This window comes from Eurosta solidaginis, chromosome 1, assembly GCF_040869045.1.
Source record: "Eurosta solidaginis isolate ZX-2024a chromosome 1, ASM4086904v1, whole genome shotgun sequence".
Classification (NCBI taxonomy): Eukaryota; Metazoa; Arthropoda; class Insecta; order Diptera; family Tephritidae; genus Eurosta; species Eurosta solidaginis.
The window spans coordinates 320,652,156-320,675,832 of NC_090319.1; the positions used below are offsets into that span (position 1 = coordinate 320,652,156).

At 34.0% G+C, this 23,677-nt stretch overlaps 2 protein-coding genes across 4 annotated transcripts in view; one reads left to right on the top strand and one right to left on the bottom strand.

The window, feature by feature from the left end:
• Grik (glutamate ionotropic receptor kainate) overlaps window positions 1-23,677 on the top strand; it is a 246,610-nt gene that overhangs the window by 75,625 nt on the left and 147,308 nt on the right. The window lies entirely within an intron of this gene.
• LOC137237722 (uncharacterized) overlaps window positions 11,601-23,677 on the bottom strand; it is a 282,894-nt gene continuing 270,817 nt past the window's right edge. For all 3 annotated transcript variants that reach the window (XM_067761782.1, XM_067761781.1, XM_067761783.1), the window contains 5 exons: window positions 20,387-20,464; window positions 17,753-17,934; window positions 14,873-15,071; window positions 14,690-14,796; window positions 11,601-12,262 (listed from right to left, as the gene is read on the bottom strand). In XM_067761782.1, the coding sequence (XP_067617883.1) occupies window positions 12,140-12,262; window positions 14,690-14,796; window positions 14,873-15,071; window positions 17,753-17,934; window positions 20,387-20,464 (689 nt within the window). In that variant the 3' untranslated portion in view covers window positions 11,601-12,139. The remainder of the gene's footprint in view (window positions 12,263-14,689; window positions 14,797-14,872; window positions 15,072-17,752; window positions 17,935-20,386; window positions 20,465-23,677) is intronic.

The window sequence follows — 23,677 nt, forward strand, 5'->3', positions numbered from 1 at the left end:
AACAAAAATTTACCAATCCTTGTGAAATTTAGTAGGGACATAGATTCTATGACGATAACTGTTTTCTGTGAAAATTGGCGAAATCGGTTCAAGCCACGCCCAGGTTTTATACACAATCGACCGTCTGTCCTTCCGCTCGGCCGTTAACACGATAACTTGCGCAAAAAACGATATATCTTAACTAAACTTAGTTCACGTACTTATCTGAAGTCACTTTATCTTGGTATAAAATATGACCGAAATCCGACCATGACCACGCCCACTTTTCCGATATCGAAAATTACGAAAAATTAAAAAAAATGCCATGATTCTGTACCAAATATGAAAAAAGAGATGAAACATGGTAATTGGATTGGTTTATTGGGGCAAAATATAACTTTAGAAAAAACTTTGTAAAATGGGTGTGACACCTACCATATTAAGTAGAATAAAATGAAAAAGTTCTGCAGGGCGAAATCAAAAGCCCTTGGAATCTTGGCAGGAATAGTGTTCGTGGTATGACATAAATAAGTAAATTAGCGGTACCCGACAGAAGATGTTCTGGGTCACCCTGGTCCACATTTTGGTCGATATCTCGAAAACGCCTTCACATATACAACTAAGGGGTACTCCCTTTTAAGACCCTCATTAATACTTTTAATTTGATACCCATATCGTACAAGCACATTCTAGAGTCACCCTTGGTCCCCCATATTGCGATATCTCGAAAAGGCGTCCACCTATAGAACTAAAGCCCAATGTCTTTTAAAATATTCATTAACACTTTTCATTTGATACACATGTCATACAAACACATTCAGGGTTACCCTAAGTTCATTTTGCTAAATGGTGATTTTCTCTTTTGTCTCCAAAGCTCTAAGCTGAGTATGTAATGTTTGGTTACACCCGAACATAGCCTTCCTTACTTGGTTTGTTTTTATAAATGACAACCACAATTTTAAATGGATATATGTTATTTAATACAATGATTTTCAAGTGAAAAGGAGGGGAATCTGAAAAGTAATAGCAAAGGGAATTAATTCCAAGTCGCCGTACAGCAGAATGGCAAATCAAAAGAAAATTAGCGTCGATTTCGTTTTAATGAGATTCTACTGTACCAAATTTTTCGAGGGAAATCGCAGCAACACGCAATCAGCTGATGGTATAACGCCACCTTGTAGTAAATAAAAAGTACTTATAGATAGTTTTGTTGTTAACATATTTAGTAAATTTTATTAGTTTCATCCAAATATGCACATTGATTTAGACACATAGAAATGGAAAAGGTATTTATTTCACGCTTACATAGTTCTTTTTTATCAAATATCAGTGACAGTTACATAGATAGTAAGTTTCAGTTTCATATATGCTAGCTTCACAGTATTTTTGGATATTTTTTTACTAATATGTATATGTTTTGCTAAATATTTTTGTATATTTTACTTATGTATGTATGTGTGTTTATTTCCCAATTTAAAGACTTTTATGCAATATCTATTGTATTTAAATATTTGTATTTTCGATTTTGTTAGATAATTTTGATTTTGCTTTGTAGGTAGAGCTATTGTATTTTGAGCCTTTGAATTTTGATTGGTGGGTTTCTGTATTTTTGTATTTTAAAATAAAAGTTTTTGCAAACACAATAACAAGATTTTTAAATATTTTGCATTTTTTATAAAGAAATTGTTATGGCTAAAATTTGCCTGGTTTTTGTATGTGTTCTTTCTTTATAAAATCGCGCTAGATAATCAATTTTTTTTTTTATCCAAGAGTCATCGGAATAAAAAATGTCGCGAACTTGTAAGAAATATTGTGTATATAGTAGTTAGGTATGTATGTAGGCAGGCCCGTCGAGAGGGGAGGGGGAATGGGGGATTCCCCCGGGCCCGGGGTTTCTCAGGGGGCCCGCGATTTAGAGGTACTAAGGCATTTTTTTTTAAATTCAGGAGAGTCTTTAGTTGTTCCATGTGCAAATTTTCCATGTTAAAATTTTATATAGAATTTTGGACACTAATTTATTTTTGGGTGAAATAGGCTTAGCTTTCAAAGGCGAAAGTATATATCTTGGTGAACGAAACAATGGACACTTTTTGGGCATCTAAGATCTCATAAGCCATTATGATCCAATTCTTAGAGATCATTTGGAGAAAGTTGGGATTTCACAACAGCAGCACAAACATTTACAGGTTCACTATCTTTCCCTAGACATGCAGAACCAGTTTATAGAAATTTGTGCATGTGAGAAAAGCTATATTAGATCAAGGCAAGAAAGCCAAGTTTTACTATTATCGTTGATGCTATGCCTGACGCTATTCACGTTGAATACGTTCATTTTGCGCTAACTCCATATCAATTCGAAAGCAACAAATTTTACAATTCAAGAACGGGTTTTCGTTTTCGTGAATTGGAACCAAAAAAACTGGTCTGAAAATCGCTGATCTAATTTGCCATACTCTAGATAAAAATGAATCCCATTAAAAGATTTTCGTACACAAGGGTACAATAACGGCGCCAATATGAAAGAAGCTTAGAACTCACATTCTCGATAAAAACTCGAATGCTGATTACTCGTCTTGTACAACCCACAGTCTCAATTTATGTGGTGTTGATGCTGCAGAATGTTGTACGGCTGCAATTACTTTCTTCAGAGTTGTACAAAAATGTTTTACTATTTTCAGCAGCACTCCACAACGATGCGACATCCTCAAAAAATGTACCGAGCTCTCTTCATAGTCTTTCAAACAAAAGCCAAATTTTGACTGCGCAAGCATACGGAGATGTTACCGGCATTCTCAAGTACATCAACAAATTCGAATGTATCTTGCTGTCCTCAATTCGGGCGTTTCACAAAGCTTACAATGTGAAATAATTCACTTGAAACACATTTACGAAGCAAATTTTGATAAAGGTGTGTCATCATTGGAATGGCTAAATACCATCTCAAAATTTGTATACAGTTTTCCCCAACATTTGTGTTATACCTGTCACTGTAGCTAGTGCAGCACGTTCCTTCAGCGCCCTTTCAAGAATAAAAAACATTCATGGATCGTGTTCATCTCAAAAGCGATTTTCAGGATTTGCCACAATTAAATCCATTTTGGCAAGACAGTTAAATTTTGATATTATTATAAAAAAATTTGCAGCGAAAAAAGCAAGAAAAGCCACTCTTTGATATCCGAACCTTCTATATTGAATAAATAATATTTATAATCATCATTAGATTTATCAGAAATGTATTATAACATTACCATATAACTAAAAAAGATTATTTGAAACAATATGTGACTGTTAAAAGAGAATTGCATTTCTACGTTACAATAAAATAGTATAAATAGTAAATATTTTGTGTTATTTTTTTTTCAGCTCTTAGTCCAAAAATCATTTAGTTGATGTTGCAAAAATTTTGTATGATGTAATCCATCAATAATGAATCATGAATGAGACGTCATTAATTCAAATTAATCAAATGTATTAGTGGATTTTTTATAGGGGGCCGTAAATTGTTTAGTCCCGGGCCCGGATTTTCTCTCTACGGCCCTGTATGTAGGTGTATAAATATGTTTTCTATAAACAATATTCACTAAAGCCGATTTTTATTGAGTTTCAACCCATCAAATGTAACACTGTATGTAAAATTTGTATCATCTAAATTTATATTAGCTAATATTTATATGTAATTTAACTCAACTATGTATATTTTATGTTTTTTTTTTGTATTTTAGTTTAATATTTTTAATATTTAGAAAGCTTTAGCATTTTTATTATTTTAATAATTTGGTTTTTTGTTATTCCAATTAATTTAACTAACACATTTTAGTTTTAGGTAATATTTAAATACTGCTTTATGTTTTCTCTGGAAAATCACGATATATCAAAACTCTGCGTTTGTTTCAACTAAGCGTATATATTTAGTACTTCTATATCATATATGTATTTGTATTCTAATTACTTTATATATAATGAATATATCTCATATATGTAAGTTCATACATGGATTATACTTGTTTGATATATATGTTTTGATATATATATGTATGCATGTTTTTTGTTTTATCAAGTTTCATTAGAACCAATGTGTTTTATTAAATATGATTTTTTACCCTTACGTAGTTGACCACGATGTTTAAGTTTAGTGAAAAGCCAATCATATAGTTGAAATGAATTTTTACATTTGTTAAATAATAATCTTAATCTATATATACATTTATAAAATTCAAATTTCTTTGCAGTTATAGATTCAGTTCCGTATTAAGCGCATTGACGTCAAATTAAGAGAAACCGCATTACTCAAAAAAAAAAAACAAACACTATCAGCGGAGAAGAGAGCAGAGCTTCGTTTCCTTTGATCTATATTCAGCTTTCCCAAAAGTGAGCTCCCCCACATGTAAGGAGAAAACCAACATGCGAGATGAAACCACAGTGTGCCGCGCATCCTCCACGTGGGCACCAATCAATAGGACAGAAGATGACACCTGAAAACAAGCATCATGTGATACATCGTGTCAGGTCACATACTACCTATTCCTGCTCCCCACGATACAGTTTTTTTTTCGAGCATGATAGGGTCGCGCAAGCAATGCATGTGCCCGCATTGCTTCCTTTCGAAATAGCACCACTCACGATTGGATAGCTTCGATATTTTGCTCGTATTTTACGACCGGAAAAATATACAGCGCACGCATATTCCTAAATCCTTACCAACAGGCCGAAGGCAGGTGGATAGAAATAGAAAGCCAAAACAACGTCTGCCTGGTTTGGTCATAAAGCTGGGAGTCTTTAATGTTATTCTTAAGGCTTCCAACGTTAGCCAGAACTTTTTATAATAAAGATCTGATAAGCCATAGACTTCTTTTTTGCAATAAGGTAAATCACCTCTTTGTGCTCAATGAGCTCACCTCTTAACGACAAGTTTATATAGATAGGTTGGGTCTTGGGACCGTATACTGTCAATCTCACAACTACATTATATTGTTCTAAATCGTCAGTAATCTAATTGACGTAATAAATCTGTTTGTATATTCCTTAGTTGTGAACAATGTGATACTTTAAATATCCAGACAGTCAGTTGTGTTGATTTCGCTTCATGCTCGGAACTAACGGCGGAAAAATTGAAACAAGGTCTTATTGCATATACACAAAGCAAATAAGACCCGTCAATAGAACGAATTGCAGGCCGAATGCGTTAATTTCTTGTGAGTTATTTAATATTTCGGAATGATGTAGATGTAATATCTTTTCATGATACTCTAAAAAATCAACGCTGCATTAATGTGTGGGATTTTTTCAAATTTTGTCGGCCTGTATTAATATTCGTTGATCAGAACGTATACGAAAAAGATTATAGTTCTGTAGGGAAATTATGAAATGCTGAACCCCTATTAATACATCATCTATCACTTTTCATGCTATCAACGGGCGAATTTCACGTGGCTGTGCCCAGGGTGAACTATACTTCGAACTGCACAATATTTTCTTCAAACTAATTTAAAGCACAAAAAAAGATTTTTAATCTTTCGAAGATCTATGCAGGCTTTGAACTAGAGATTTCTTGTTTTTGATTTCCCTAAAAAGTATGTATGTTTATTTTTTTTTTTAGCGTTTTCATTTTTTGGCTTTTATTATTATTAATGGTATATTGGTTTCTTAATTTACGCATAATATAGTACAAATAGTTTTCTTCTATTAATATATATGTATGCATACATATGTATATTATATAAACATTATTATTATCGTTTTATATTACAGACTTCTTATTTGTTGTTAGAGTTGTATATATGTATCAATAATTTTTTAATTATTCAGCTTAAAATTCTTAAGCAAGCCATTTAAGCGCACATTTATGTTTAAGAGTACATTAATTTCAATTTTAGTTATGTATTTGCGTTGTAGTTGTATATATATGTAATCTCAAAACATGGATCAGTAGCAAAAAGGAGTTGGTGGTCTCTTAGGGTTTGTTTGGTTATATCCTTTTTCTTTACTCGGTGGTACAATTTTTTTTTTTTTTTTTTTGGTAAATACTACCCTTCCATGTAACTTGTACTCAAAGTAGTTAATGTAAGTATTAAATTATTTTTATTAGTTTTTTTTTTATAAATGCTGTTAGCACAAACATACATCCAGGTATGGTTATATAGATATTATGCGTTTGTATAAATGTTTATACCCTGCAGGGTAAATCTGTAGCTCTAAACTAGTGTAGGTTAGGTCAGGTTGAACTGGCCGATCAATAAAGCCTCGCATAGGCTGAATGTGTCCCCAGTGTTAACAGGCAAATACTCGAAATTTTCTAGGACCAAGCTTAATTGCTGTCTCGAGATCTGGCAACTCAGTTTCCCCTAATAATGGGAGCTTTGAACTGGCGGGAGCTCAGTATAGATGTATGGTACGACTCAAGCGAATTCTTTCTAATGCTTCTCTGCATTTCACAACAATTCTTGATAACGAATTGTGTGAGATTATTGCCTTAATCGCCGCCTGACTATCAATATATGAGACCTGGAATCATGAAACGACCCTATTGTGCGAAGACAAGATTTCGAGAAAAACGCGTTTAAAGTTTTTGTTTAGCTTGACTCTGTGTAGCGGCTGGCCGTTGTGAACGAATTTTTTGTAATTAAAATTTAATTAACTTCCCGATAAGCTACAAGCTTGAAACTTGAAATATAGTTCAGAACCCGATGACAATGCAATAATAAGAACAAAACTCCGATAGGTGGCGCATGGATCGGAATATTTCAAAAAATCGTATTTGTGTTCCGATTTGGCTTTAAATGGGATTTGTGAAAAAAACTAAGAAAGATAGAAAACTGGGGGTTGTTCCATTAGAAAGAGCGTTAAATTTCTTAAAATAGGGTCGATTCATGATTCTAAGTCACATATATATATTGACGCGACTGAAGCTTTAGCACTCATCCTCCAGAATTTCTTCAGATTCAGGGCATTTACATTTTAATGTAGTAAGTGTTGTGTGTAAAATGTTTGTATGTAGTAGTAGGTACATGAGAATGTATATGTATGTATATGTTGTATAAATTCCTGTTAAGTACATTTATTTATGTATTAGTAAGTATGGTTGTAGACTTTGATGTGGCTAGTGTCAATTGCTTTAAAGCCTTGTTATGTACATTTATTAATATTCAATGTACCTATTCAAAATTTTATTTCAAATTACTTAAGTTAACTTATTATGGAAAATTTACTTAAAAAGTTAATTATGTTATTTCAAAATAATTAAATTTCAAATATTTATTTGAATTGAACTGAAACCTAACGTTATTTAAATTGAATTATTTTACTTGACTTGATTTAATGACTTAATTACATTTAGTTTATCTCACAAGTCTTAGGACTATTTTTATCATCCACATTTAATCACTTATTTGTAAGTTTTTTAGTTTTCTTTATGCCAATTAAAGCTTCGCGTCCATTATGAATTCATACATTCTCTTTCATTCCTCCATTGCCATACCACCTGTCAAATAATTGCTAGCAGGTAGAACGGCTGTCGCGAATGGAAGAAAGGTTTGTTTTTTGTTCGCGGTTAAAAAAGTGAAGTTCCACGAATTGCCCATTTGTGTTTCAAACCAACTTTTCTTTTAAATATGTCTACAGAAAATGAGACTGCAAATTCATATTCATTTTTTAAATCTAGTTAACAGAGAAATATAACCATCCAGTTAAGCAATTATTTTAAAATATGTAAATAATGCAACATACCAGTCGCCTACAAAAATGTTTGAAAAACACTATTGAGTAAATGATTTGAGTAATCGAACAGCGATTTAACAGATGCTCCAAGATGTTTAATATTGTCAACGTTTTTTTTTAATATTCGCCACTTGTATAAGTTCACAATGTGCGCGTCTCAGTTAACTCCAAGGAAAAAGTGTAAGCAAAGTTAGCTGTGTTTTTTTGTTCTCATGTATTCATAATAGGTTTTTGCAATTTATTCTACAAAATATTGAAAAATTGGTCACTCTATGTTGTTGAAAACGAAAATGGCAAGTAAAGCTTTCAGAAAGATTGTTATATGTCGGTTAACGCCGACAAGCATTTTATTTGTCACAAATTGTTTGTGATCTGTCAAACAACATTAAATTAGAGCTTACCATTTCTCGAAATTGTTCGAGAATAGATTTCTCACAAGTCTTGACTTGTCGTGAGATTGTCGAAACTCGTAATACTCGTAAAGCTCGAAGCGTCTCTACATTCAATTGACTCGTTGCACTGGCTGTTTTATATATACCGTGGGATTTCCTCTGGATCACAAGCGAACATTTCCACAGCACCATATTAAAAACCACCCAAGTTCATAGAATATTGTCAACTTAACTGAATGTTGAGAAGCTCCCGAGCATTTCGACATTCGAGAATCTCGCGAGAAGTCGAGTTATGGTTTTCTCAAACAAAATTATATAAATATGTTTTGAGTGAAGTATCATTGGAAAGGCAATATAATTAACAATAAAACCACAAGTAAAAAAAAATAGCGTATAAATACTGTCAATACAGCTCGCCGAGATTTACGTTAAATTAAAAATTAATAAATAGGCTTATAATTTATCTTCCTTTAATACAATTTTTTTTTTAATATTTTGCTAACAAATTGTGTGCAGACTAAGTTATTACTTCAATTTATTTAATAAAAATGACTTTGGCTTGGTAGGTATCCAGAAGCTTGCTTTTATGGCGCTTTTTCAGCTATCCGTTTATTACAAAATAATCAGCCAGATTCCGTATATTACTTAAATATAATTTAATTAATTGCAACTGCGTATACTTTAAGAAAAATAAATAATTTTCTAAGCTCCTTCAACAATTAATTGAGCTATAAATTACATTATGGTGATAATCGTCATTTGTTCTATGTTAAATAAATTTTAAATAAACAGTTTGCGCAGTACTGCTAGTAACAAAATTTTATCTAAATTAATTGATTTGTAAGTTTATTTAACTTTACCTAAATCCAAATTATTTTTTTACTAATTAACTAGAATCATGTGTTCTAGTAAACTGATTCATATAATATAATAAAATTTAAGTTAACATAATTATTTGTGTTAATAACAGTTTTGTTGTTTTTTAATTGGCCTTTTAATTTGTAACATAATGGTTTCGAAACGACCTTGAGGCCTTAAAAATATTTTACTATTATTTTTGTTATGATATATATTAGAATAGAAGAATCACCACTGTGATAGACAAATGGTTAGAACAGTGGTACCAAAAATTTTCTGGTAACTTGGAGCTTATCAAGATTTAGCACCTCGAATTGGGTATATACAACGAGCTTGGGTAGTTGCCATACATTTTGTATATCATAGCAATAATAATGACAACAAACTCATAATTTTACGTAATTAAATAATTCAGTACATTAATTTTAATTTTGAAAATTTATTAAATGTGATTTATTTAATTTGGGTCGGGTGCAAGTTAATCTTAATATCAATGTGATTCAATTTGACAGTTTTCCCATAAGGAACAAAACTTGATTATCAAGTCGAAAAAGTTTGCCTATATTTTATTGTTTTTTAAGTGGGTTGATTTTGTGTACTAGACTAAACTTATTAGCACTTCATACTAAGCCCTTATTTAGCATTTTGGCCGCGTTTAGCAATTAGCCCAAAATATGGTTTTTTTTTACATTAGCCATACAATCTTTTACAGTAAAATACATTTTCGTGCGGCTTTGTTTTAGCATGAGCATTTTGAATGCGGAAATTCACCCTGCATACTTGGTTTTTATGATCTGTGGTATAAATAACTCAAATATTCAGTATAGCTAAACGGTCTTTATTTACACTACTTTCGTTCTAGTACTTTACAATTCCAATACTCGCGTACTTCAATAATAGCGTGTTAAAATCAACTAACTGACTAATGATTCCTCAGCTTGCGCTGCTTTTATACTCTCAGTTGACCCGTTCGCATATTTCTTCTAGGGTCTAGACCAAAGCCGGCCAAAAGTTGCACATTGTGCAATTTGAGTTCGTATTTTCACACCGACACTAACGATGTGTGATCACGATCGTTTGCTTTCGCTTGTCACTCACTAAAATCAACAGTGAATGCAAAAGGAAAAGTCCATGCTACTTTTTGGGCACATAATAAAAACAGTATGCTGCAATGTTAAAGTGACTTTAAAAAGTGTTTGTTAGTATTATTGAGTTCCTTGAACATACATATTTTTCAAAACTTAATAATGTGAAAATATTTTTACTTTTACATTGTTTTATAGTTCTTCATATTTTGCTATCGCTTGCCATTCGCTGCATAACGCTTGAGCAAGCAAGACGGCTGCGCACGCTAAACAAAACCAGAATGAATGCAAAGAAAAACGTCCATGCTACTTGTGCACATTAAATAAAAACAATATGCTGCAATGTTTGCTGCCCCAGCGAAATTTCACATCAAATAACCTTTTTCCTTGAAAAGGAATTTTAATAACTGCCATAAAGACGTAGCTTCCCTTTCACAAGCAGAAAAGCTCAGTGTATTTGATAAAGCCAAAAAGAAACTATTTTCGGATAGTGAATCAGATACAGCAGAAACGAACTATGAAATAAAGAAGGCTTATTTTGTCGTCGCTTTATTTTAAGCAAAGCAATGCCGTCCTTATGAATCTTGTATTGAAGAAACAACATACCTTATTTTATAAAAAAGGTTGTATCTGGTTAGCTCGACCTCCGCGTTCTTAGTTATACGAATATAAGTAAATATAGTCATGATTAGCTTGAAATCAAATAACCAAAGCCATTTTTAATTTCAAATTTCACAGTCCATGTTTTCTTTAAGCACACTGTGGGGAGTTGTCAATCAATTTTTACACACACTTATGCAATTGTTTTAGTATTTGTGTGGCCGGCTCTGGTCTAGACTGCTGCTTATTTATTTCTCATTTATGTATCTGATACTCACGTTTGTTTTCTAGTTATATGCGTGTGCATGTGTGAGTGATAACTTCTGCTCAAGTTTACATGGTAGGTGATAGAATTTCTAAATTAGGAAAAAAGTGACACATTAACCGCTTTAGTTATCCAAGTTTCATCACCTTAAACTGTGTGATATTTGATATAAAAATTTTTTTTTTTCTAAATTGCAACAGTGCTCGAATATTCTAGTGGAATATTAGTTTAGGTTCCCAAAACTGAGACCAACCAAAGAAGATAAATATAATAAGAGCCGTCACTCGTTATTTTTTAGGCATTTACTCGATGTAAACTATGAATTAGTCGCTACTTTTGTTTTATGAGGGACATTTTTGAATTGCCTTCCATTTATCCATGCGGTGTTGTCACTTTATGCAAACGTGTTTTTTGGAAAGAGAATTAAATAATTAATTACAGCCGGAATAATAAACACAAATACCCCATGAAAATGTATAGAAGACATTTATAAACATCTCGCCCAAAAAAAAAGTAGCGACTACCTCATAGTTTACATCGAGTAAATGCGTAAAAAATAACGAGTGACGGCTCCAAAGAGGAACCAACTTGCACCCACCCTTAGTTACATTTTTGTGCTTTTTTACTCAGCTTTGCATAGCACACAGAGTATCTTAATTTTTTCCATATGTTATCTATATTAGTATGTATTATCTGTTTACTTTGGTATTTTTGCATCGTACAATTATCTCTAAATTTCTCTATGCATATACTAATTCCATGTAGTATGTTTGATATATAAATTACTAGGGGTCTTCATGCAACGTAAAAAGGTTTTAAAGTACTTAAATTTATCAGTTTATATGCGCCATGTTACATCAAATAATTGTAGAACTTAATTTGCTGGCATCTTATAAGTAGCCCTACCACAACACTCGCGGTTAAGTAATTTATGTTAAACCTGACAGTTACATTTGAGTATGGGCTGTTCTGATGCTTACCTGTAGACCTAAATACTGCCATTTCATATGAGCATAATGTAGGGCGCTTATTGCTTTGTTATATGTTAGGGTTTTTTTGGTCTAAAATTATTTGACAAATATACTAACTTTGTTTATTGATTATTTAGTTATGACAGTTCATTTATCCAAGTTGCTAATTTAATTACTTTATCAGTATTTTTGAACGTTACATGAAGGCCCCTACTGTAGTTGTGCACATCGTATACTTTCTTTATGCAGTATACTCTGTGCAATTAACTGTGCCACTCAGTTATTCACCTCATGACAAACTTCCATATAGTCTGGATCATGCATAATGCCCTTAATCATATCCTTGAGCATTGTGTAACGCGGGAAGATCGGATACATTTTGGAGCTGCCATATTCCTCCTGAAAATGGAAGGGATATTAATTTATGCATATTTGATTACAAATTATTATTCCTATATATTATTAGTGGAAATAAACTCGCATCCATTGGACCTCACGGAACGCAAGTCTATACTTGAAAAAAAAAACTATACTCCAAGGCTGAGAAGCTCTCGTAAAAGGTTTTCGAAGAAATTTTCTACTACTACAAATGCACAATAGGACGCTCCTTCCGCCCTCAAAAGATTTCAGCCGCCTTAAGAGGTATTGTGTTCCTATCTCATTCTTGTCACATGAACCCCAATTGAACAGTGCATGGATCCACTAGACATATTCATTTTAGAATAGCTGAAAGTCACAGCCGAAAAAACCTGGAAACTCTAAAGGACTACAACATCTTCAGCTATTTGCATCGTTAAGCCAGAGCGTAGATATAGTAAAAAATAAATGCAAGACGCGATAACATCCGTATAGATTTAAGGCCGAGCTTTTCTTCTAATTTGCGTGGTAATCCTTTTGATATTTCTTACAAATGGGCGGGACCTAGATGTTTTAAGCCGTTTTTGAACGGAATCTGCAAGAGAGAACAATTTTAACTGGGAGGCTTTTCATGACAGAAATACACTAGGAGTGTTTCCCAAATCATTGGCGAGGGGCGACTCCGCATGGAGACACATTTTTTTAATTGACAAAAGTTATTTCCAAATTTTTGATGTTACTTTGCCCGGTAGTTGAACCCAGGATCTTCAGTGTGGTAGGCGGAGCACGCTACCACCACACCACGGCGGCCGCTGAGAGATACTTTGATAAATCCCTGCTACCAAGCATCCAAATTAAAAAAACTTATACCTGCCGAGCCTTTTAGAAGCATTGATGTGAACGTAACGCAATGTGTTGCAAAAGTTTCTGATAATCATTCAGAGTGTAGGATCTACGATGAAAATTGAAATTCGACTCTTCTATTGAGTGCCGCCTCTTCCTAGAATACTAGAGCAAGGGAAGCGTGTTTCTGTTTGAATATACGGCTGGATCTTTAGACGCATTCATACGAGCGCGGTCAAATGTGTTGCAAAGATTTCTGATCCTCATACTGATAGAATTATGGAACCGACCGTGAACACTGAAATGTCGAATGCACGTATTTGTTGAGTCATTTTTCGTCCTTAAAATTGTGTAGTATACGGACGTACCGGTCTCAAGTCACGAAACAAAAAACTACTTACTATTGTGAAACTGTCGATTTTTTGCTAAAGATACCTAGAGGAAACCACATCCAGAGCAACGATAGGTCATTAAATCGCTCTATACGAATCATTCTCACATTTTTACCATTAAGAGAAGAGATATAACTTGAGACTTTTGTTTTGTGGTTGTCTTTGAGCGGCTCACACTGAACCCTGCTTTAGTCGCCTATCCGCTGTTCTGTTGTTGTTATAAAGGCAAAAATACTCTCCGAATGTTAAGGGGAGTGTTGGAGATGGTGAAAGCCCTTTGCCAGATTTGAATCCGGCACTTACTCTTTTTGGCCTACGTGTCATGCCTACAGGTGAATATTCGAAACCCATTAGCCCGCTGGAGGCCTGTCCATCCACTCAGTTTCCTCAGTGTTTAGTGGATGATTCCCTGTGACCTGATACCAGTATTACTATGTAATTCATGTTAAATTTTTGAAATATGCTGTCTCATAAACAAATTCAGAGCATCGGGACAGCACACCTCCTTGTCGTTTTTTCCTTCAACCTTCTATAGCATTCTGTCGAGCATTATCTATATGTATCCAATAATGAAGCCAGAATAAACCTTTACCTTTCCAGCGATATCTTGTGAACTACTTAAAAAAACGCAGACTTCGCCGTTTTTGCGCTGTTGACAGTCTCGATACATCCAAATTTCTGGGAATAACAACTTCTAGCTTCTTTTCTTTAAATTTCTTAAACAAAGGGCGAAGGATAAATGTGGCTAAAGTCTTTGAGCATCTCACGTTCTCTCTTGTGGGTCATTGTGATGAAGACCAACTTGATTTCTTTGGAATTATTGGGAACATGTTCTAAACCTTCATAAGCCTCTAACGTTCCAGCTAAGCCTGGCTAAACTGTTACCTTTAAAAAATTTGGCAGACTTGGGAACTAATTCACCAACGTAGTCTTGGTTTCACTGCCATTGAGAAAGCTGCTGCATTGTGACTATGCCCCTGGAAATCAATCAAGATTATCTTCGAGACCCTTCACATGGATTATAATGCATTGAATTCTAAAAACGTGTCGGCCTTGTCCAAAAGCGGTGGTATCAAAATTATCCATATGCTCTAATTGGAGGCAGAATGCGCTCACTGTACTATCCAATCAACTTAACCAACAAGGGTTCAGATCGTAAAAGTAAAAATTATTTTAAATACTCTTGGCAACTAGCTGCAATCTAAGTACACTAAAAATTGCATCACCCAGTTACCTTCAGAACTCTTATCAAATGCCGCAATCCCATATATTTTTTCAGCAGTCGGTATAAATCATTTATAAGTTGTGTATTCTCGAGCTCGATTTGTGCTGTCGTCATAACTAACAATAAATAATAGTAAGTTTTAAAATATTTTTGATTATGAAATTTTAAAATCCGAATAAATACAAAACTTACACTCCAAACGTTCCATACGTTCACGCTTTTCAGCGGCCTCTTCCGCCAGCTTAGCTGAGGTTTTCACTCCTTCACCCGACTTTTGTGTTTTCTCCATAATCGCACAGGCACGCATCACATACGAGGGTACCGTTTCTTGTTTCTCCTGACGCGGAATATCCACCAAAGTCCAATATTGTGTTTCTAAACGTATGACGTCCTGAAGAGAGATTGGGTAAGAAAAGAGCAATTTGAAACAAATTCCTTTTTATACCTTTATATTAAGTCGCTTTCATGTTTGTCCCCTCATTTCCATACGAATTTTTGACCAACGGAAAAGTTTTTCGGTAACTTCCCGTTGAGCTAGACACTTGATACTTAGAGCATAGTTCAGATCTGGGAGATATTACAATGCAAGTGAAAAAAAATCCGCTAGGTGGCGCACGGATCGAGATATACAGAAAATTTATTTCAAAATGGAAATTTTGCAATCTACTTTTAATTATCTTCGCGGTGATCCAGAGACTTGAAACTTAGCACATATTTTGCGAGTCTATGGCGCTACAATTCGGAAAACAAAATGCCGCCAGGTGGCAGACGAATCGAGATAAATGAAAATCCCTGAAAAAACGCAGGAAATCTCGCGATCGATTTTTAAATAACTTCCCGGTGAGCTAGAGACCTGAAACTTTGGCCGTGAGTCAGATGCAGTATTTGATCAAAATTTTTTCGCTATGTGGCGCATGGATTGAGATATTAAGAAAATTAGTTTTGATTTGGGAATCTTTCAATCCATTTTTAACTAACTTTCCGGTCACCTAGAGGCTTGAAACATGGCACACAGTTCGTGGCTTGGTGACAATACAATCTACAGAAAACGAAATTCCGCTGGGTGGCGCGCTAAATGAGGTAACTAAAAATCCTTGAAAAACGAGGGGAATCTTGCAATCGATTTTTTAGTAACTTCCCGGTGAGCTGTAGATATGAAACTTGAGCCGTAAATCAGAACCAGGTGACAATGCAATATTTTATCAAAAAAAAAAATCTATAGGTGGCGCATGGATCGAGATATTAAGAAAATTAATATTGATTTGGGAATAATTTAATCCATTTTTAACTAACTTCCCGGTTACCTAGAAACTTGTAACTTAGCACATAGTTTGCGAGTCGATGGCACTACAATTCGTGGAAAGCAAAATTCCGCCAGGTGGCAGACGAATCGAGGTAAACGAAAATCCCTGAAAATCCCTGAAAAAACGCAGGAAGTCTCGCGATCGATTTTTAAGCAACTTCCCGGTGAGCAAGAGACTTGAAACTTGGGCCGTGAGTCAGAACCCAAAATTCCAAATGCCTTTTTGTAGGCAGCACTAAAAATGTGAAAATAAAAAATTTTAAGGACTACCTTTATATAAATGGACCAAAAAATAGAAGGCAATTTTTCCTTTAATACAGACATAATCTTGTTGAATTTTGACTAAAAAACTTTAACATAAGCTCTTGTAAAAGAATTTTGGGATTTAAAATTATAAAGATAGAGCGCGTGCTTAAATTTTAAATAATAAATTAGTTAATCCCAACCAGGTGGCCTTAAATTGAAAGATTGCACTCCACCTTTATAGTTTTAAATCCCAAAATTCTTTTACAAGAGCTTATGTTAAAGTTTTTTAGTCAAAATTCAACAAGATTATGTCTGTATTAAACGAAAAATTTCCTTCTATTTTTTGGTCCATTTATATAAAGGTAGTCCTTAAAATTTGTTTATCATCTTTTTATTGAAACGTATAAATAGAGCATTTTCAGGTCAAATTAAACTTTTATCAAGTCAATGACAAAATTTTAATTTCCTTTAAAAAAGTTTCAATTGATTTGCTCAAGCTTATTGAGTGGATTTTAAACATGTTCCATTTCATTTGAAGATGGTTTCATTCGATTTGAAAAAGTTCCATTCAACTAAAAAATTTTCAGTTGCATTGAAAAAAGTTTAATTTAATTTAAAATAAGTTTAATTTGATTTAAAAAAGTTTCATTCAATTTGAGAAGTTTCATTTCATTCGAAAAAAGTTTAATTTGTTTTGAAATAAGTATAATTTCGTATGAAAAATTTACATTTCATTTGAAATGAGTTTGAGTTGATTTTAAAAAAAGTTTCAATTAATTTGAAACAAGTTTTATTCCATTTGGAAAAGTTTCAATCGACTTAAAAAAGTTTCTCTCGATTTGAAAGAAGTTGTATTTGATTTGCAATTTGTTGTTTCATTTGATTTAAAAATCCCTTTCATTTAATTTGAAAAGTTTAATTTCTTTTCAAAAAAATTGTATTTGATTTGAAATAAGTTTCATTTAATTTGAAAAAAGTTCTATTCCAGTTTTGAGTTAATTTTAAAAAAGTTTCATTTGATTTGAAAAAGTTTTTATTGATTGGAAAAAAATTTCAATTGCTTTGAAAAAAAGTTTCATTTGATTTGAAAAAATGTTTCAATTCATAAGAAAGTTGCATTTCATTTGAAAAGTTTAATTTCGTTTGAAAAAATTTGATTTGGAAAAGTTTGATTTGATTTGAAACAAGTTACAGTTCATATGAAAAAAAGTTTGATTTGCTTTAAAAAAAGTTTAACTTGTTTTGAGAACTTTAATTTGGCAAAAAAATGCTATATATAGTCAAGAAATTATTTGCGCATATTAGGATTACCGATTGTTGAACAAATTGATCTGCAACCTCTCTCTTAAGAGTCGACTCTCAATAGTCTGTAGCAGGGTTTACATCACTACTCTTGATAAAGCAACTAAGGGCTGATTAAATTTAAGTTTTAAGGCTACTCTATCGAGAGGTGGCTATTGAGCTCAATCGGTAATCCTCCTTCTCACACAACATTTGTTAATTAAACTTATTGTTAAACTCACTTTTATCATTAATTTTAGCATTGGATAACGCTGGAACACATTACGTTGACTTTTGGAATCGCCATATTTATTCATGAGAGTTATAAGCGCTTTCTTCGCTGTGTCGTATGATTCTTCCAATCTTAAACGTAAAGCTCTTAACCGTTCATTGGTATCGATGACTTCATCGCGTGTCATGCCACCTAAAAAATAGCAATTTTAAAAGATTTTTCTGATATAAATAAATAACGCTCATTTGATCTTAAGTAGACCAATAATGGATAGATTATTTTATGAGGGCATGACGGTAACATTACGCACTTCCACTCGGGAGATGTTTTTTTCGATTGCAAATGCCCTCAGTAAGCGCCGTTTGGGAGCACATTCGTGCAATCAGATAAGTCTTAATAAGTCTTTAACAAACCACATGTTTTCTTAAAATAAACCTAAACCCAGTAGGTACTCTCATTACGCATTTGTTTAGTTTACGAAGGAAGCTTCTTTCTTTCCTATATAAAGAGGACCACATGAACCGAATCATACCAGTTGGTCCACTGTTAGCTCATTGCTTTTATAATGTATTCCTCGATTGTCCTCAGAATATAAACCAGTGGTTGTGATAGGGAGCTGTTAATTCAATATTTCTGTGCTCGGGCCCCCAGAAAGGAAGACTTTGAGACGCTCGACTACTTCGCACTATAACCGATTTGATCATCCTAGAATCGAGTACTTTTAACGCCGACTGACTGTCAATGATACATTACGTAGCTGAAAATTTGCTCGCCTCGATTAGTGTTGTCATTCCGTCTATTTAAAGAGTTAGGAAGTCAGGAAGCTGATTAGTCTACAAATGTTACGAGTATTGCAAAATACAAGCTCTCCTTTCAATTCTTGACTTCTGTGTGAACTGAAATGTCCCTACCACTGTCTAGGCCAATAGACATCCTTTCACGAAGTAGACTTTATGTGCTGTCCACTTTACTTCATCAAGAAGTGTCCTGGAATGCAAACAAGCATTGGAAAAATTTCACTCAGGCCGAACCATACATATGTGCTGTATTCCCGGTCATAAAGGGATAGAAGTTAACGATAAGGCTGATGTTTTGGCAAAGCACCACACTCGCTGAATCGACGTTAGACGTCCCAATCCGTTTGGGAGTAATCAAAAGGAGACAGAAGTTGCATATTCCATCAAGCATTAAAGGCGTGGAAAAAAGTGCGAAGTTCCAAAATTTCTAAGATCACATGCAAAGCCTACGATATTATACCCACAAAGTGGCTCATATCTCTGAAGAGAGAGGACTTAACCCTCTGCGACTGACGTGGTAGTCTGACAGACACAAATAAACAGAAAAATAGATTTTGCGCCGGTATTTTACACACTTCTCCTCACGATCTCTCTTTACCTTCATATTGCATACTCATGCGTAAGTTAGTGTGTTGAAAGCGATTGAAGGGAGCACGTGAGTTGTTTTGAGCGGAAAAGTGTCTACGAGTCAACCACGTCAGTTTTAAGGTAGGTGTCTGGGAGACAACCATCTCAGTATTTAAGTCACAATTTTTTAGCGTCACCTTAAGGTAGGTGTCTGGGAGACAACCATCTCAGTATTTAAGTCAAAATTTTTTAGCGTCCGCGTCAGTGAAGTTGTTTCGATATCTTATATTTCTAGTTTATTTTGTTCTGATGGATTAATCAGCATTAATGATCGCCCTCACTGTTCTAAGAGAAGTAAGAGAACTTCATCCGGGACTTTTAAAAGCCGCGTATAAGCTTTGGAAAGCCTAGCTATAAAAGGCATATCGGCAATATCTTTTTATTTAACCACTGACTTTTTCTCTTTTTTGAAAGATTGATGAACTTTAATGTCATTAAAATAAGTTAAAGCTTTTGTTGAAAAAATATAATATGGAATATATTGTTGTTGGTTTTTTATAGATATAAATTTTTCAGGGTCAAGTTGAGCCATGTAAATAAATACCGTTTAAAGTTAATTGACTTTTTGAATTATAAAAAAAATACAATAAATAAAAACATTCACCTTGGAACTTAAAACAGGAACGCTTTCAAAACGTTTGCAAAATTCGACGAGGAAATATGAGCTATCGTAATGGTGTCTGGTGGACTACCACGTCAGTGGAATAGGGAAACTTAATTCACGTCAGTCACAGAGGGTTAAGGCTCACAATCGGCATATTAACCAGACACTCCCTTCTGACTGCACATGCTTATAAGTTAAGTCTCGTCAGTAACAGCAGATGTAGGAATTTCGGGCTGCAGGTAAAACGGTTGAACACGTTCTTTGTTCATGTCCTGCACTCGCCAGATCAAGGCTCCAGCTATTAGGGGCGGCAGAGTTGCCAGATATCGAGGCAGCACTTAGGTTAGGTCCAAGAAAACTTCTAGTATTTGCCAAGAGGACGGAGTTATTCTATAACATAAGTCCTGGCACCTGAATTTGTCTCTTACTTTTGGTCCTCAAACTGGTAGCACTATGGACACATTCAGTCTATGTGAAGATTTTATTGAACGGCCTGTTCAACCTAACCTCACTTAGTCGTCGAAATTTGATTAAAATTGTCAATGCTACTTTCAAGCTCTCTGCGATATACTTACATACATATGTATATTATGGGATTAAAATTGTTGTTACTTACTGGGCGCTCCTTCGTCCTTGACATCTTGCACAATGCGACGAACACTTTGCGTGAATTTCCCCACAAAATTTGAAGTGGCTAAAAGAAATATAATAAAAACTATAAATTAGCATTATTTTTTTATATTTTTTTATTGCAAGCGAGCATGTTTGGTTTAAAATCTATAAAAGAATCAATTTACATATGAATAAAAAAGTAAAATTTTGTTGGAAAACCCCCCTAACACTATCATTTATAAACTAAATGTAGCAGCAGAGAAAGTAATCCTTTGTTAAACATAATCTGCGATCTATGTGGAAATGAGCCATCCATTCATGAATTTCGAAAGAAATCCCAGTTGGTACATTATGCCAATATAAATCGCATGCAAACGAATTATTTTTCTCCTGATATTACCTTATATTTAAAAATACTTAATTTAATTTCGCTCACGTGGATTTGAACCGTGGTTGGCAAAATTCAACGCTGCTGCTTTATCCAGTCGGCCAAACTATGCTGTTAACAACGGCATCAGTGCACTGTTATTTACTGTAGCGCAATGCAAAACAGTATTCTGCTAAACTTATGTCTCGTACTTAGTTTGAGATATAGATGGCGCCCCGAACAGTGTAATAGAACATTGAATAACAATGCCAACCTAATAAAACCGCACTGCGTTTGTTTAGCGCACGCAAACAACCGGCGTTTTTTGCCCGAACCGAAATAAGTATGCGTTGGGATAATAGGGGTACTCATGAAAACATATAAACTTATAAGGTGTAAAATTATATCCATTTACACACGCTGTTATATGAACGCACCTAGTAATACTCTTGATAAACTTGATTGTTTATCAGCTGTATTATTGCCAAACAAATTTTTTTTGATTGTTATAGTTATTAAAAAATGCCAACATTAAGTGAAAAATCAAAACTAAAACGCCTTTACTTGTTGATGTTGGAGATTTCTGATGAAAATGCTTCTGTAGTGTTTGCAAGGTTGCATTCCTTTGAGTTTACCGCGTTTACACAATCAAATGTGCGCGTAAATTTATACAAATTGTGTAAATGATTTTTCATACAAAATTTGACAGCTCGTTTACACACTAGATAAATTTATACGTTTACACACTTTATAAGGCATTTATACGGTTACATGAGTCCCCCTAATGTAAAACATGTATGCAAACGTCAAATCTAAATGTCACGCAGAACAAAAATTGGAAATCGAGTTAAGGCTCCATTACTGATACTTAGCATAGACTTGACTTGGCTTGCGAACTGTCACTTACAGTTCTTTTAAATAAACATTGCATGTTACTGATTACTTAAAACTTAACTTGACTTAGAAGTCTGTTGAATTTTGATTTTTGAGATTTTAAATTTTGAGATGCCATTTGTTTGTTCCATTTCATTTTGATATTTTGTCATACAAATTGACATTTATTTAAAAACAAATTTCAACGCTGATTATGATGCCAGATTTTTGCGCCAAGTGGAGTATAATCGTGGCTAAGTTGCCAAGTCAAGTCAAGTCTATGCTAAGTATCAGTAATGGGGGCTTTAGGTTTACACGCAGCAAATTCAATTTCGGTTGCTCTCATACAAGTTGTATGTGCATGAGACATTTTTGGCAGAAAATGACTTGCGTGCGTTTATATTAGGTTGGCATGTGAATTTGCTATCGATAACAGAGGTTATCGATTTTTTAAAGTTTTTCTATCGACGAACTATTGATTTTCTATCGACGAATTATCGTTTCTTTTGTCCAAAGATTAGCAAAAATTTATTGATTTGGCATCGGAAAGCTATCGATTTGATAGCGATTAGTTATCGGAGTAGTTTTAACTCCTTATTGGTTTTCTATCTATTTGTTATCGAATTTTTATCAAAAAGCTATCGATATGTTATCGATTTGATATCTTATCGAGTTAATATTGAAGAGTTTCGATTTTTTCTGGGAGTGTTAACAGTTTGCTATCGGCTTGTTTTCGTTTTGTAATCGTTTCTTTTGTCCAAAGATTAGCAAAAATTTATTGATTTGGCATCGAAAAGCTATCAATTTGTTAGCGAATAGTTATCGGAGTAGTTTTAACTCCTTATTGGCTTTCTATCTATTTGTTATCGAATTTTTATCAAAATGCTATAGATATGTTATCGATTTGATATCTTATCGAGTTAATATTGAAGAGTTTCGATTTTTTCTGGGAGTGTTAACAGTTTGCTATCGGCTTGTTTTCGTTTTGTAATCGACGACCCTTTTTAAGAAACAGATACTGACAAAAACTCAATACAAAATCAATTACAATCAATTGCAAGCCGTCGGTAACAAGCCGATAATAAATTAATAAGAAGCCGATGAGCAGTACAAAGCCGATAACTCATATAATAGTTTGCTACCGATAAGTAAAACAATACATTGGCGTTATCGGTTGTAACCGAAAAGAAAAAGAATTATCGCTTGCCTCTGCGTTTTGTTGACAAACTCTATTTAACTAAGGTATAGGTTCGGAAGTAAGGTAGTATTTTTGGGATCTTTAAAACAGTTTCAGGTGTCATTTACGATCCATTGCATCCTTTTTGCGAGGGTTGGTGTCGAAATTCTGTATGTACAAAATTCTGCTTTTTTAAAATTCTGCTTTCAAAAATTCTGCTTTCAAAATTCTGTATTAAAATATAATGTTAACAATGTTAAAGAGGTCATGTAATTATTTTGAAAAAGTGCGCCATGCACAGCAATTCTGCGTAGAACACTTTTCTGCATGGCTACCGCCACGGTGATGTCCTTCTGCGTAGTATACCCTTCTGCGTAGGCGGCCTTCGGCCGCACTTTAAAAAAATAACCCTTAGCCGATCCAACACCGGCTACGCCATGCCATGATTCTGGAATTTTGACTTCCAGAAGTAAACATGCAGATTTTTGAAAAAGCAGAATTTCAGAAAGCAGAATTTTTAGTAATTTACAGAATTTTGTCACCCAGAATTTTGTAATACAGAATAATTACATGCTCCCTTTTTGCGACCCGGCAACCATTTGCCGAAAGATTGCTTTCCGGATCAATGCAAGACCAGTTCGAGACCATTCGGAGTAATTTTCATTGTTTTATCAGAATCTCTTTGGGCTATTTCGAAGCTGCGTTTGTCACGGTTTCGATATCGTTTCATTTCGGATCAAGATCGTATGAATTTTTCACCATTTCGGTCGAATTTTAGGAATATTGTTTTCAGAATCAATCCGTGTAGCGGTCTAAACCAATTATCAGAGTTTTTTCGTTATCAATTTGAGGCCACTTTGAGATCATTCGAAACACTT